The 14,468-nt window shown below is 42.8% G+C and overlaps 1 protein-coding gene across 1 annotated transcript; it reads left to right on the top strand.

Annotated features, from left to right (window-relative positions):
* Positions 1-2,628: 2,628 nt before the first annotated feature.
* LOC135549993 (triosephosphate isomerase A-like) lies at positions 2,629-14,010 on the top strand. The gene is made up of 6 exons (XM_064980413.1): positions 2,629-2,876; positions 4,164-4,287; positions 9,935-10,152; positions 10,755-10,840; positions 13,002-13,089; positions 13,349-14,010. The coding sequence occupies exons 1-6, from the start codon at positions 2,765-2,767 to the stop codon at positions 13,465-13,467; spliced, it is 747 nt and encodes a 248-aa protein (XP_064836485.1). The 5' UTR covers positions 2,629-2,764; the 3' UTR covers positions 13,468-14,010.
* Positions 14,011-14,468: the final 458 nt, after the last annotated feature.

Raw genomic sequence — 14,468 nt, forward strand, 5'->3', positions numbered from 1 at the left:
ACCATTTAGAACAGAGTTTGACCAGGCTAATGTATACAGTTGTATTTCATATACAGACCTCTTTCTGGAGGACATTACTAAATGTTTTAGTTATGTGTCTTTACTTCAGTTTGTTTCTTTTCTTTTTTGTGAGGTTTTTGTTTTGCTCATACACCTTGTGTTTGTCGTCTTATGTAAAAAAAAAAGCTCACATGCTGTACTCCAATGCTTCATAATAAAACACAATTTAAACAGAACATAAACATAACTACTCAACCTGTGGAAACATTGATAAGCGACCACGTTTTGAGGGGGGGGGGGCGGTTTGCACTGGCTGAATGTTGATTTGGAACTAGGTTGCCTACGCGGTGTGAGCCAGATGGCCCCCGCCTCTGGCCGATGTTGAAGTCGGCTTGAAGAATATAAGAACTGACAACTCATGACATCCACAAGATCATTTTATTTGACGTAGGTTCAGAACATTGAATAATGAGTAGGATTCTGTGTTTTGACGTGCAAAAGTGATCGCTTTTGATAAGAACGCTTTATCTGAGTTCCCAATGAAAACTAGTTTAAAAATTAGAACATACACTACCGTTCAAAAGATTGGGGTAACTTAGAAATGTCCTTGTTTTTGAAATAAAAGCAATTTCTTTCATTAAAATAACATCAAATTGATCAGGAATACAGTGGAGACATTGTTAATGTTGTAAATGACTATTGTAGCTGGAAACGGCTGACTTTTTTAATGGAATATCTACCTAGGTGTACAGAGGCCCATTATCAGCAACCATCACTCCTGTGTTCCAAAGGCACATTGTGTTAGCTAATCCAAGTTTATCATTTTAAAAGGCTAATTGATCATTAGAAAACTCTTTTGCAATTATGTTAGCAGAGCTGAAAACTGTTGTTTTGATTAAAGAAGCAATAAAACTGGCATTTAGGCTAGTTAAGTATCTGGAGCATCAGCATTTGTGGGTTCGATTACAGGCTGAAAATGGCCAGAAACAAAGACCTTTCTTCTGAAACTCATCAGTCTATTCTTGTTCTGAGAAATTAAGGCTATTCCATGCGAGAAATTGCCAAGAAACTGAAGATCCCGTACAACACTGTGCACTACTCCCTTCACAGAACAGCGCAAACTGTCTCTAACCAGGATGGAAAGAGGAGTGGGAGGCCCCAGGGCACAACTGAGCAAGAGGACAAGTACATTACAGTGTCTAGTTTGAGAAACAGACGCCTCACAAGTCCTCAACTGACAGCTTTATTAAATAGTACCCGCAAAACACCGATCTCAACGTCAACAGTGAAGAGGCGACTCCGGGATGCTGACCTTCTAGGCAGAGTTGCAAAGAAAAAGCCATATCTCAGACCTGACAATAAAAAGAAAAGATTAAGATGGGCAGAAGAACAGACACTGGACAGAGGAACTTTCTGTTTCTAAATTATTCACACCATGCTGCATTGTTGACAATATGACCAGGGGATGCAGATTACCGGTTGATTTTGAGCATGGCACACCTCCCTCACTGGCTTCGCCCGGTCACATAATGGGCCATAGTCCGGTTCAACCCGGGGCAGCTTAATTGAATCCCCTCACTATTGTTGTAAGAGTCAAATGGGAAAGGGAAAGTTGTACAACTGAATGGCTTCAACTGAAATGTGTCTTACGCATTTAATACAACCCCTCTGAATCAGAGAGGTGCAGGGGGCTGCCTTAATCGACATCCACATCTTCAGCTCCCAGGGAACAGTGGATTAACTGCCTTGCTCAGGGGAAGAACGTCAGATTTTTACCTTCGCAGCTCTGGGATTCAATCCTGCAACCTTTTGGTTACTAGCCCAATGCTCTAACCACTAGGCTACCTGCAAAGGGGTGGTAGATTAGATAAAAGGTGGTGTGTGTGTGTGTGTGTGTGTGTGTGTGTGTGTGTGTGTGTGTGTGTGTGTGTGTGTGTGTGTGTGTGTGTGTGTGTGTGTGTGTGTGTGTGTGTGTGTGTGTGTGTGTGTGTGTGTGCGTGCGTGCGTGCGTGCGTGCGTGCGCGCGTGCGCGTGTGTGTGTGTGCGTAAACTGTAGGGATGCCCATGTTGCTGGGGATCAGAAGTGTCTGATGTGAGATGCAGGTTGAGGTTGCCAGGGTGAAAGTTGTGGGGAAAAGGTGTCAGATGCTGCGGCAGTGAAGAAAATTGAAGAAGAGGGGTCAATGGTGAGGGATCCTAAGAGGCTCCCGGTGAGTTGCACAATGTTGCCAGTACAGAGTAATAGGCCTACAAATGAAATGTGCTTCAGTAAGGTTGTCTTTTTGGTGTTCATTGCTATGGTTATCAACTGTACAGCAGGTATGGAACGTAAGTCACAGAAAACAGGTGTTATGGTGGCAGCTGCAGAGAAGTACTTGGAATTAGGAGATTTTAATGCGAAGAGTTACAGGGGGTGTTGAATGGTATTGTCCCCTCCTCCCAGGCCATTGGCCTGGTAAAGGATTAGATAGGTTTAGTGGAATGGGGGGAGTGTCTTTTTATGAGTGTAGGGTTAATACAGTGGTTGGCAGTGTAATTCTTTTTTTTCTATCACAAAGTAGAATGGATTTGTTCTCCTGTCCAGTTGGTGGCGGTAATGTAACATTATATTGGTTGCCAACTGCCGTTAAACCCCACCGAAGAAGAAGAAGCTTAAAGAAAAACGGGGAGAAGACTGCTTCTGCTTACCCACTGTTTGTTGCGAGCGCATCACATCCTAGGCCCGTGTCTTCGGTTTTCCGGTATCGTCTAACGCCCAGCCATCATGTCTTCTAGAACATTTTTCGTAGGAGGAAACTGGAAGATGAACGGTGACAAGAAGAGCCTGGGCGACCTTATAACGACCCTGAACACTGCAAGCCTCAACGATGAAACCGGTAACCGGCATTTGATTTTTGTCTCAATATCTTCAGTCTAAAATGTGCCCTAAAACGTTGACACTACATTCTTATTGATACCAATACATATATACACACATGTTAACATGAAACTAGTAAATGTATATATTTTTTTAGCACTAAACAGAAGAATGATGCTGATGATTGCGTCAAACGACACGAAAATAACACCATGACATTGAAGTCACGTGACGTATCTTTTGACCGCTATGTGGAATCCTTGAGACGTCCTTAACCCTTACCATAACCTATACCTCACCCTACATTTTAATCGTCACCTCAACCATTTTAAATTTGAACTTCAATGGGGTAGGGACGTCCCAATGATTCTGGATAGCACGGACCTGGGCTGATAGTGAGAGCTATACTCATTGAACTCAGCATAGTTTCCCATAACATCTGTGTGCATTGATGAGACCTGGGCTTTAAATTCCCAGTAATAAGCCTGCTCATCCGTTTTGGTTATCGAAAGGGATAGCGCTGAAAAGGTATTTAAAATCGGCTACGTTGAGGAACCGTCATTCTCAATGTATGTAAAAACAGACTTAAGACGTTGAGAAGCTCCACAGAATTTCAGATTGTCTTAATTCACCAACTGATCCCCAAATGGGCACATTTTATAAGCCTACATTTGCATGCAGGCCAGGTAGTCTAGGCTTAGTTATACGCATTATCAGGTGCGTGTCCTTACTCAAGATTGACAATAGCGTGCCAAACAAAAGACTATGATTATATTGACAACTGTTCAATTGAATAACTTTTTTTCCTTGCAAGTTTAGCCTAGGTTGTGGGCTCTGTAAACAACGTGTCCACTCCCACAATGGCTGCAGTAATATATTGAATGCATTAACAGAAATTACTGTAACCAAACAAACATTGTAGATTAGAAATGGTCAATGAACTACTGGTGTACCATTTCTGCGGCTTTCTCAATGTATTAGTCCACTCAGACAGGTGTGAATCAGGCAGGTCTCTTGTGCCATATATTTTTTTATATATATTTACCACTGCTCAACTGAAGTGTCGGTCTACCAACAGCCTATCCACCAGTTGAAGGGGTGTAAATCTTCTGACTTCGGCTTGCCTGGAGGAAAAAATGTAGTGTGCACGAACAACTGAAAAAACCCTTGCCGAAGACCTAAATGTCCACCTAATATGCACAAACTGTTCCGAACTGTTTCAGATGGGAAGCATGAGGACGCTTTAAACTCCTCCTACTGTCTCCCTCTTGTCTCCTCTCTCTACCTCCCTCTCTTATACTCACAGAGGTGGTGTGTGGTGCTCCCACCGTCTACCTTGACTTTGCCCGCTCGAACTTGGATGCCAGGATCGGCGTCGCCGCACAGAACTGCTACAAAGTTGCCAAGGGGGCCTTCACTGGCGAGATCAGGTAAGGCTCCCTCCATATGACGACACGTCTTCCTCCTTGAGACGGAATCTGTGAACTGGTTTAAGATGGACTCCTTATTGGGTGATTTAGGAACTTCATTGGGAGGATGGATGTTTGACATTCTTTTTTACATTTGTGTATCAAACCATTTAAAAAAAAACATGATGAAATTGGTAATGTTAGGCCCTTTTAAACCTATGGTCTGTGAACTGTACATAATACAGACATCTTGGTGTCATTATACTCTTTATAGTGTTCGCAAATATGTAGCATGTCTAGATTCTGAATTAACCTCTTGATACTCCCCATCCCGGATCCGGAGTCGTGAATAAAGCCTCAGGCTCATTAGCATAACGCAACGTTAACGATTTCTGAAAATCACAAATAAAATGAAAATAATGCGCCTGCCCTCAAGCTTAGCCTTTTCTTAACACTGTCATCTCAGATTTTCAAAATATGCTTTTGAACCATAGCAAATCAATCATTTGTGTAAGAGTATTGCAAGCTAGCTTAGCATTTTGCGTAGCATTTAGCACGCAACATTTTCACAAAAACCAGATAACCAAATAAATAAAATAATTTACCTTTGAAGAGCTTCGGATGTTTTCAATGAGGAGACTCTCAGTTACATAGCAAATGTTCAGTTTTTCCTGAAAGAATCTTTGTGTAGGAGAAATCGCTCCGTTTTGTACATCACATTTGGCTATCGAAACGAACCGAAAATTCAGTCACCAAAACATTCAGTCATCAAACTCTTTCAGAATTAACTCCATAATATCGACCGAAACATGGCAAACGTTGTTTAGAATCAATCCTCAAGGTGTTTTTTCACATATCTCTTCATTGATATGCAGTTCGTGGAAGCCTGCTTTCCCCTCAGAATCGCATGGAAAAATACCAGCAGCTGAAAATGACGCACCAATTTCGACGGAGGACACCTGGAAAATGTAGTCTCTTATGGTCAATCTTCCAATGATATGCCTACAAATACGTCACAATGCTGCAGACACCTTGGGGAAACGACAGATAGGGCAGGCTCATTCCTCTCGCATTCACAGCCATATAAGGAGACAATGGGAAAACAGAGCCTCAAAAATCCTGCTGATTTCCTGGTTGCCGTTTCATCTTGGTTTTGCCTGTAGCTCCCGTTCTAGGGCACCCACAGACAATATCTTTGCAGTTCTGGAAAATTCAGAGTCTTTTCTTTCCAAAGCTATCAATTATATGCATAGTCAAGCATCTTTTTGTGACAAAATATCTTGTTTAAAACGGGAACGTTTTTCATCCAAAAATGAAATAGCGCCCCCAGAGTTTCAAGAGGTTAAATCTCAAAACGAACCTTTTTTTACCTCATTTATTTTTAGACATTGTTTTAACAATATATACCATTCAAACATGTCAAATGTCAGTGGGCTCTGATTTGACATGTTTTATACATAGAAATGTAATATTGCAGGTCATAAACCATTCACAGCCCAGTGTTTTCCACTAGCTGGATGAACAGCCGACTACACCAGGTTGTTCAGACTTGAGTTTGTTCAACTGCTGCTAGCAAAGGAATTTCGAAGAATATCATCTCTCAGACATGTGAATCCCACCATTGTTGAACATGGCGTTCCTGAATGTGGGTATTCCTACATCTGCAGGAACTCCTCTTTATTCTTCTATTGGTACATGTTTAAGTTGGGGGAGGCGGGGTGCTCTAGTACAGTAGGTGACGTTAATGCACAATAACGTTGGATGCCAGCCGCCAATAAACTCCACAGAAGAGGATGTGAACGGTAACTAGCTAGCCGTACACTGGTAGACAGCCCCTGCCTGTCGGACACTGTTTCCCCCAGTTCTGTTAACAACAGCAGGTGTTTGGCAGGCGGGAGCCAAGGACTCTGTACTAGCGGAGCCAGCTAGTCCGGTACATGGGCGCAACACTGTCGATAACGAACGTTAGCTGCTGTACTAGCGGGGTCGACCAGTAGACCTGTCCTTGCACAGGAGGGGGCGACACTGTTCAAGCTGGAGAACTAGCAAGCTAGCACAGTGTGTCGCTCCAGCCTCTCGCATGCTGTTCCAGCGTTAGTTGCCTAGCTGCGCAAAATGTTATGCAGCAGTGATGCAATGACGTAGTCTGTGTGTTCGAAGCGTTAGGCGGGACGACCAGTAGACGGTCCTTCGTCCAGCTGTCAGGCACTGTTTTATCCAGTACACAGCAGGCTTGAAGGAACCAATTGGTTGCTCGAGGGGGATCATTCCTGCCCCGAATTGCGGGTGTACACTTGCACCCATGTGACTAAAATATTTGCGTGTACATTTGTACTTTATTGAGCATGGAACAATCCAAATAACTTTTAGTCATTTCTTATCATAACGCTTTCTCAAATACTTTCATTATACTCCTACAGTTTTGTGTGCTGCTTATTGTGCTCCTTGTACAAAATGTCAGCTTAGAGCCCTGAATTTGCATGTCCCATGTTTTTAACATAAGTAGTAAAGATGAGTAAAAATCCACTTAGCCTTTTGTTTTCTGGCACATTCATTTTCTTTTGACCTTCATATAGTAGTCAACTTCGATTGTATTTTTCCTAGATGTGGGCTATTTTTTTTAAATAAAATGCGCAATTTGAACAAACATTGTGGCAGTTCATATCTTGCAGTAAAACTGAATTACTTTAATCTCTAAAGAAGACGAGTTTAATTAATGTTCTTTCACATACCACATAGTCCTGATCTTATACACTGTGTACAAAACATTAAGAACACCTTCCTAATGTTGTCCCCCCTTTTGCCCTCAGAACACCATCAATTTGTCGGGCATGAACTCTACAAGGTGTTGAAAGCGTTCCACAGGGATGCTGACCCATGTTGACTCCAATGCTTCCCATAGTTGTGTCAAGTTGGCTGGATGTCATTTGGTTGTTATACACGGGGAAACTGAGTGTTGAAAACCCCATCAACGTTGCAGTTCTTGAGACAAACTGGTGCACCTACTACCATACCCTGTTCAAAAGCACTTAAATCTTTTGTCTTGCCTATTCACCCTCTGAATGGCACAGTCTCAATTTTCTCAAGGCTTAAAAATTCCTTATTTAACCTGTCTCCCCTTGATCTACACTGATTTGAAGTGGATTTGACATCATTTGTTCATAATGTTTTATACACTCAGTGTAGGCCTAGGACTAGACGATATCCAAAACAATTAACAATACACTGAATTCTTCAAACAATTTCAGTCATTTCAATTGTAAAGTCATTTTTACAATTTGGGAGGTAAATTTAATAAGTATTCAAATCAAATTGTATTAGTCACCTGTGCTGAATACAACGGGTGTAGACCTTACAGTGAAATGCTTACTTACGAGCCCCTAACTAACAATGCAGTTTAAAAAATACAGATAAGAATACGTGAAAAGTAACAAGTAATAAAAGAGCAGCAGTGAAATAAGAGACTATATACTGGGGGTACTGATACAAAATCAATGTGCGGGGGAACCTGTTTGCGGTAGTATGTACATGTAGGTAGAGCTATTAAGGTGACTATGCATTGATGACAGAGTAGCAGTGGTGTAAAGAGGGGGTGAGGGGTGCACTGCAAATAGTCTGGGTAGACATTTGACTAGATGTTCAGGAGTCTTATGGCTTGGGGGTAGAAGCCTCTTGAACAAAGACTTGGCGCTCCGGTACTGCTTGCCATGCAGTAGCAGAGAGAACAGTCTATGACTAGGGTGGCAGGAGTCTTTCACAATTTTTAGGGCCTTCCTCTGACACCGCCTGGTGTAGAGGTCTTGGATGGCATGAATCTTAGCCCCAGGAATCTTAGCCCCCACTCTCTGTAGTGCCTTACGGTCAGAGGCCGAGCAGTTGCAATACCAGGCAGTGACGCAACCAGTCAGGATGCGCTTGATGGTGCAGCTGAAGAACCTTTTGAGGATCTGAGGACCCATGCCAAATCTTTTCAATCTCCTGAGGTTTTGTCGTGCCCTCATGACTGCCTTTGTGTGCTTGGACCATGTTAGTTTGTTGGTGACGTGGACACCAAGGAACTTGACGCTCTCGGCCTGCTCCACTGCAGCCTCGTCGATGAGAATGGGGCGTGCTCGGTGCTCTTTATCCTATAGTCCACAATCATCTTGTTCGTCTTGATCACGTTGAGGGAGAGGTTGTTGTCCTGGCACCACACGGCCAGGTCTCTGACCTCCTTCCTATAGGCTGTCTCATTGTTGTCGGTGTTCAGGCCTTCCACTTAACTGCAAATCTAATGATGGTGTTGGAGTTGTGCCTGGCTTTTCATTCATGAGTGAACAGGGAGTAGAGTAGAGGGGACTGAGCACGTAGTGGATGTGTTAACCTACCCTTGCCACCTGGGGGCAGCCCGTCATGAAGTCCAGGATCTAGTTGCAGAGGGAGGTGTTTAGTCCCAGGGTCCTTATCTTACTGATGAGCTTTGAGGGCTCTGGTGTTGAACGCTGAGCTGTAGTCATTGAATAGCATTCTCACATAGGTGTTCCTTTTTGTCCAGGTGCGAAAGGGAAGTGTGGAGTTCAATGGAGTGTGCATCATCTGTGTTGGTGTGGTATGCAAATTGGAGTGGGTCTAGGGTTTCTGGGATGATGATGTGAGCCATGACCAGGCTTTCAAGGCACTTCATAGCTACAGACGCGAGTGCTACGGGTTGGTAGTCGGTTAGGCAGGTTACCTTAGTGTTCTTGGGCACAGGGACTATGGTGGTCTGCTTAAAACATGTTGGAATTAGACTCGGACAGGGAGAGGTTGAAAATGTCAGTGGAGACACTTGCCAGTTGGTCAGTTTATGCTCGCAGTACACGTCCTGATAATTGGTCCGGCCCTGCAGCCTTGTGACTGTTGACCTGTTTTTAAAGGGCTTACTCACATCGGCTGTGGAGAGCATGATCAGTCTTCCGTAACAGCTGGTGCTCTCATGCATGTTTTAGTGTTATTTGCCTCGACGCGAGCATAGAAGTAGTTTAGCACGTCTGGTAGGCTCGTGTCACTGGGCAGCTCTCGGCTGTGCTTCCCCTTGTAGTCTAATGGTTTGCAAGCCCTGCCACATCCGACGAGCGTCAGAGCCGTTATAGTACTATCCGGTCTTAGTCCTGTGATGTTTTGCCTGTTTGATGGTTCATCAGAGGACATAGCAGGATTTCTTATAAGCTTCCGGGTTAGAGTCCCGTTCCTTGAAAGCGGCAGCTCTAGCCTTTAGCTCAGTGCGGTTGCTGCCTGTAATCCATGGCTTTTGGTTGGTATGTACGTACGGTCATAATTTTGCTGTGTATTTCGGGTGGAATCAAGACATTAGACTGTACCAGAGGCCATCGAAATATAGGTTGTGGCCGGGGAGGCCTGGCTGGCTACTTTCCTATTTGGCTGGTTATCCAGATACCCTTTGAATCCATTTTCCCATTCACTGAGTTGCTGGTGCTCATAAAATGTATCATACCTTCAGAATTAGCAGAGCCCACTCTGGAAGTTTGATACAAATGTAAAAAATTATTTTTAACATCTTTCCTCCTAATGAAGTTTCTGTGAGAAATGCCAGAATAATCTGACATACTAAAAACATTTCAATTTTCAATTAAATCTACTATTTAATGGATGTATTGGTAATCCCTCTCCCTCTTTCTCTGTCCCTCAGCCCTGTGATGATCAAGGACTGTGGTGTGGAGTGGGTGATTCTGGGCCACTCGGAGAGGCGCCACGTGTTCGGGGAGAGTGACGAGCTGATTGGTCAGAAGGTGGCCCACGCCCTGGAGAGTGGCCTGGGGGTGATTGCCTGCATCGGAGAGAAGCTGGAGGAGAGAGAGGCTGGAACCACAGAGGAGGTGGTGTACGCCCAGACCCAGGCCATCGCAGGTAACCGCTAGGTTCAAACCCCATGTTCGCTGTGTATCACAGGAATGTATTAGTCTGCTCATCTAAAGCGTTCTCATCATGCAAGCGTTGAACCCTTGCAACACCAGGGTTGTGGTTCGATTCCCACAGGGGACCAGTAGGAATATGTATGCCCCCACTAGTAAGTTGCTTTGGATAAGAGTCTCTGCTAAATGACCAGTGTAAACATTTAGATCCTTTATTTTCTCTCCTGAATGACTCTTTGGGAAAGTTGACTAAAAATGTCCATGAAATCTTCATTTTATATATTCTACCTGCTCTGTTGCACTCCTTCCAAAAATATTTTCGCCATTTTGGTTTAAGTTGAAAATGTTACTTTTTATTTTTTTTAATGAAAATATACATAGACAAAAACAATAGACAACTTACGATTTACATACATTTCAACAAACAATGACATCACACCTTCTCATAACTTTGCCTGACTCTGGGGTCCATTCCATTAGTCTACGTACCGCATGTTGTATTATACATCTTAAGGCAATTAGTGGTAGGCCAAACATAATTTACCATGATCTACATACAGTGCCGTCCATTATATTGATGTAAAGTTGTTGTTGTAGACAACGTGAAGGACTGGAGCAAAGTGGTGCTGGCTTACGAGCCGGTGTGGGCCATCGGTACTGGCAAGACAGCCTCACCCGAACAGGTACGACTCATCGCTGTTTCATAACAATATTTACTTACCTACAACATGCATACTTTACTATATTTTTTTGTAAGTTACACACAGATCTGTGGGAAATGGAATTTGGTTTTTGTAATCGCATGCATTTCATTTTTTTTAAGTTGGCAAGAGTTGTCTGTACATGACTGCAGTGAGCGGGATTCTGTTACGTGAAAGGCACCCGTTGGCTTCTTAGGATGGCCCACTTCCATCCAATCTTTATAGACCACCACATGTTTAGGCCTGCAGTACACTCACTAGAAACGAGCACTGTGCATGTTGGGCTAACAGTCCACTGTAGTCACACAAACGGTTATCATTGTTGTCAGGGAGATGCTACAATGACTGGGGTTAAAGTGCAGACTGACAGCTTCAGCTTGAGGGTATTTTCATCCATATGTGACCATTTAGAAATGATGACACTTTTTGTAGGTAGTCGCCCCCCCCCCCAGTTTTAGGGGAGCAAAAGTACTGGGACAAATTCACTTGTGTGTTATGAGTCAAACCGTTTTTTATTTAGTCCCATATTCCTAGCGCACAATTATTTGCATCAAGCTTGTGCCTCTAGGAACTTGTTGGATGTACACAAGTATGTGGACACCAGTGGAGGCTGCTGAGGGGAGGACAGAATGGAATAATGTCTGGAATGGAGTGGTATCCATGTGGTTGATACCACTCGATTGACTCTATTCTAGCCATCTTATGAGTGGTCCTCCCCTCAGCAGCCTCCACTCGTGGACACCCCTTCAAATCAGTGGATTTGGAGATTTCCAGGCACAGATGTTGCTGACAGGTGTATAAAATCGAGCACACAGCCAGCCATGCAATCTCACCATGCGTAATGCCAGGCATCGGCTGGAGTGATGTAAAGCTCGCCGCCATTTAACTATGGCGCAGTGGGGGGGAATTCTATGTGAATGACTGAGAAAGTTAGACGCACAAATATCATACCCCCAAGATATGCTACGGTATTTGTGCGTCTAACTTTCGCACTCATCATTCAGGACTATACGTTATCATGGTAGAATCCACATGAATATACAAGTATTTATAAACATTTTATTCTTATTTACAATGAAAGTGACTCCAAAATGACAATACATTACTTACCATTCATATCTATTGGGAACGAAATAACCTGAAACACAACCAAAACAAACAACAAATGCATCTAACAAATTTGTAGTCAACGCAAGCTATGAATACGGAACTAAATACTTAACTTTTGACTACTTTAATATACTTAAGTGAATTTGTCCCAATACTTTTGGTCCCCTAAAATGGGGCACCATGTACAAAAAGTGCTGTAATTTCTAAATGGTTCACTTGTAGTTGAAATCACCCTCAAATTAAAGCTGACAGTCTGCACTTTAACTTCATTGTCATTGATTTCAAATCAAAAGTCCTGGAGTACAGAGCCAAAACATGTCTGTGCCAATAGTTTTGTAGCTCACTATGTTTTTAAGTAAATCTTCAACGATAGTTCCATTGTTTCAGTTTTGTTTTGTTAGGAACAGCTTAGTGGTTTATGCTAAATGTGGTTATATTAAAGCACTAGTTTGTTTCTGCTGCAAGAGTGTATTTTCTGTTTTTTATTTATTTGAAGGCCCAGTGCAGTCTAATGTGATTTTAAAAAATATATATTTTTCCTGTGTTTTTATATACATTTCCAGATGGAGGTTGGAATTATACTGTGAAAATGATAATGCACTAAAAGGGCAAGTGGTTTGAAATTTCAGCCCTTGGTGGGATGGAGTTTTGTCCTGCCTGGTGACATCACCAGGTGGTAAATTAGGTGATAGACTAGGTGATAGACGGATAAGTGAGTGAGTTCCAAACCTCCCTGCCAATAACAGCTAGTTTTCAGTTTTTCCCTCCCCACTCGGACATCTCCCAGACAGTCCTAGCAAAATTGCTCTTGCTAAGAAGCTATTTGTTTTTTTTCACCATTTTAATTCAAATTAAACACAAATTTGCCCAACTGGGGACTTATATTTTTTTGTCCTCACAAGGTCAAGTGTGATTTCTTGGGAGTTTAGGGTTAAGGTTATAATTAGGGAAAGGGTATGGGTTAGTGGAACTGAATTGTGTGTCCCCACAAAGTTGGCTGTACAAGACACTGTGTGAACTTGTCTCGCCCCAGGCCCAGGAGGTGCATGAGAAGCTGAGGGAGTGGATGAGGGCCAACGTCTCTGAGGCCGTGGCCGACTCCATCCGCATTATCTATGGAGGTCAGTAGGGACCACACTGAACTCAGGCTGCTAATAGCAACGAGAAAATCCCCAGAGCCACTGTTTCTAATGGAAATCTAAACATATGTATTGGGCTGAATAGAGTTAGAAAAACGCATATTACTGACATCAAATGGAGCTTGTAACATTATTTTAGTGTCTGTTGAAAGAATATGAATGTGCTCCTAAACCTTTGATAAAATTATTGTATGTATTACATGCACACTTGAGTGTTTTTACAAGTCCCTCCCTTCTCCAGGCTCCGTGACGGGGGCCAACTGCAAAGAGCTGGGCTCCCAAAACGATGTGGATGGCTTCCTGGTGGGCGGAGCCTCCCTCAAGCCTGAGTTTGTTGACATCATCAATGCACGTGCCTAGAGCGCACGAGCAACCTGACCTGCTGCTCGTAGTGTCCTGTGGCTGCATCTCTTCCCTGAGTTTCTGTGACAATGAATGACCTGCTGCTTGTGTTAACAAGGGATGATTTGACTCATTTTGAAATGCACTATAGTTTAGGGGCCGGCCACAGTAAAAGTCCCACATTGATAATACATGTCAGTCTCCATTGGTTGACGGATTCTGTGTGAGGGTGGGACTTTTATTATGGAATGTCTCTTTGGATGGAAGATCCTAACTACATGCATTGTAAAAATGTACATTCCTGATATATTAATAAGCACTGCACTTAATGATGTTCCATATAGGATATGTGGTCATTACTGTAAGGGGACCAGTACTTTGTGTATTGCTAGTGACTACAAGTTCCATTGTCACTAGAAGCAGTCATGCTCACGCTTGGTTTAGTCCCTCCTTTCTCTCCTATTGGTTGAATCATGTCAGTAAAGTTTTCCAGCAAATGACTGTCAAGACAGACCCACAAGGCTGAAGACCACTTGAATAAATGGTTTAGTCTGCTGTGAACTTGCGTCTGTCTTTCTGTTGGTTCTAAAAGTCGGCAAGTCTCCGGTTACTGCATGACTCTAGCAGCAATATGGCTCCTTCCACCAACCCAAAGCAGGCTGGATAAAACTTTTCAAAATGACTGAAAAGGCTCAGATTTAAAAAATCTGTTGAAACATCAAGTTTATAGTTTAATCAATGGCCTTCATTAGAACCTTTTCAAGTATCACTTATTGTATGCACCCTCCACTTCTTTCCATTAAACATAATGATTTCAGTGTTTTCCCTATTCATTTAGCAGCTTTTGAAATCGGTTACAAGTTATAAAGTTTGGACACCTCCAATGGTTTTTCTTTAATATTGTCTATATTGTAGAATTAATAGACGTCAACTATGTAGTAACCAAGTGTTAAACAAATCAAAATATTTGAGATTCTTCAAAGTAGCCACCCTTTGCCTTAGACAGCTTTGCACATGCT

This window comes from Oncorhynchus masou, chromosome 12 (assembly GCF_036934945.1).
Source record: "Oncorhynchus masou masou isolate Uvic2021 chromosome 12, UVic_Omas_1.1, whole genome shotgun sequence".
Classification (NCBI taxonomy): Eukaryota; Metazoa; Chordata; class Actinopteri; order Salmoniformes; family Salmonidae; genus Oncorhynchus; species Oncorhynchus masou.

Excerpts from the sequence above, each read along its gene's own strand:
- LOC135549993 (XM_064980413.1), top strand. The coding sequence starts at position 2,765 with ATGTCTTCTAGAACATTTTTCGTAGGAGGAAACTGGAAGATGAACGGT. Across the intron at positions 2,877-4,163 it reads AAGCCTCAACGATGAAACCG|AGGTGGTGTGTGGTGCTCCC; the intron begins GTAACCGGCATT and ends TTATACTCACAG. Across the intron at positions 13,090-13,348 it reads CATCCGCATTATCTATGGAG|GCTCCGTGACGGGGGCCAAC; the intron begins GTCAGTAGGGAC and ends TCCCTTCTCCAG.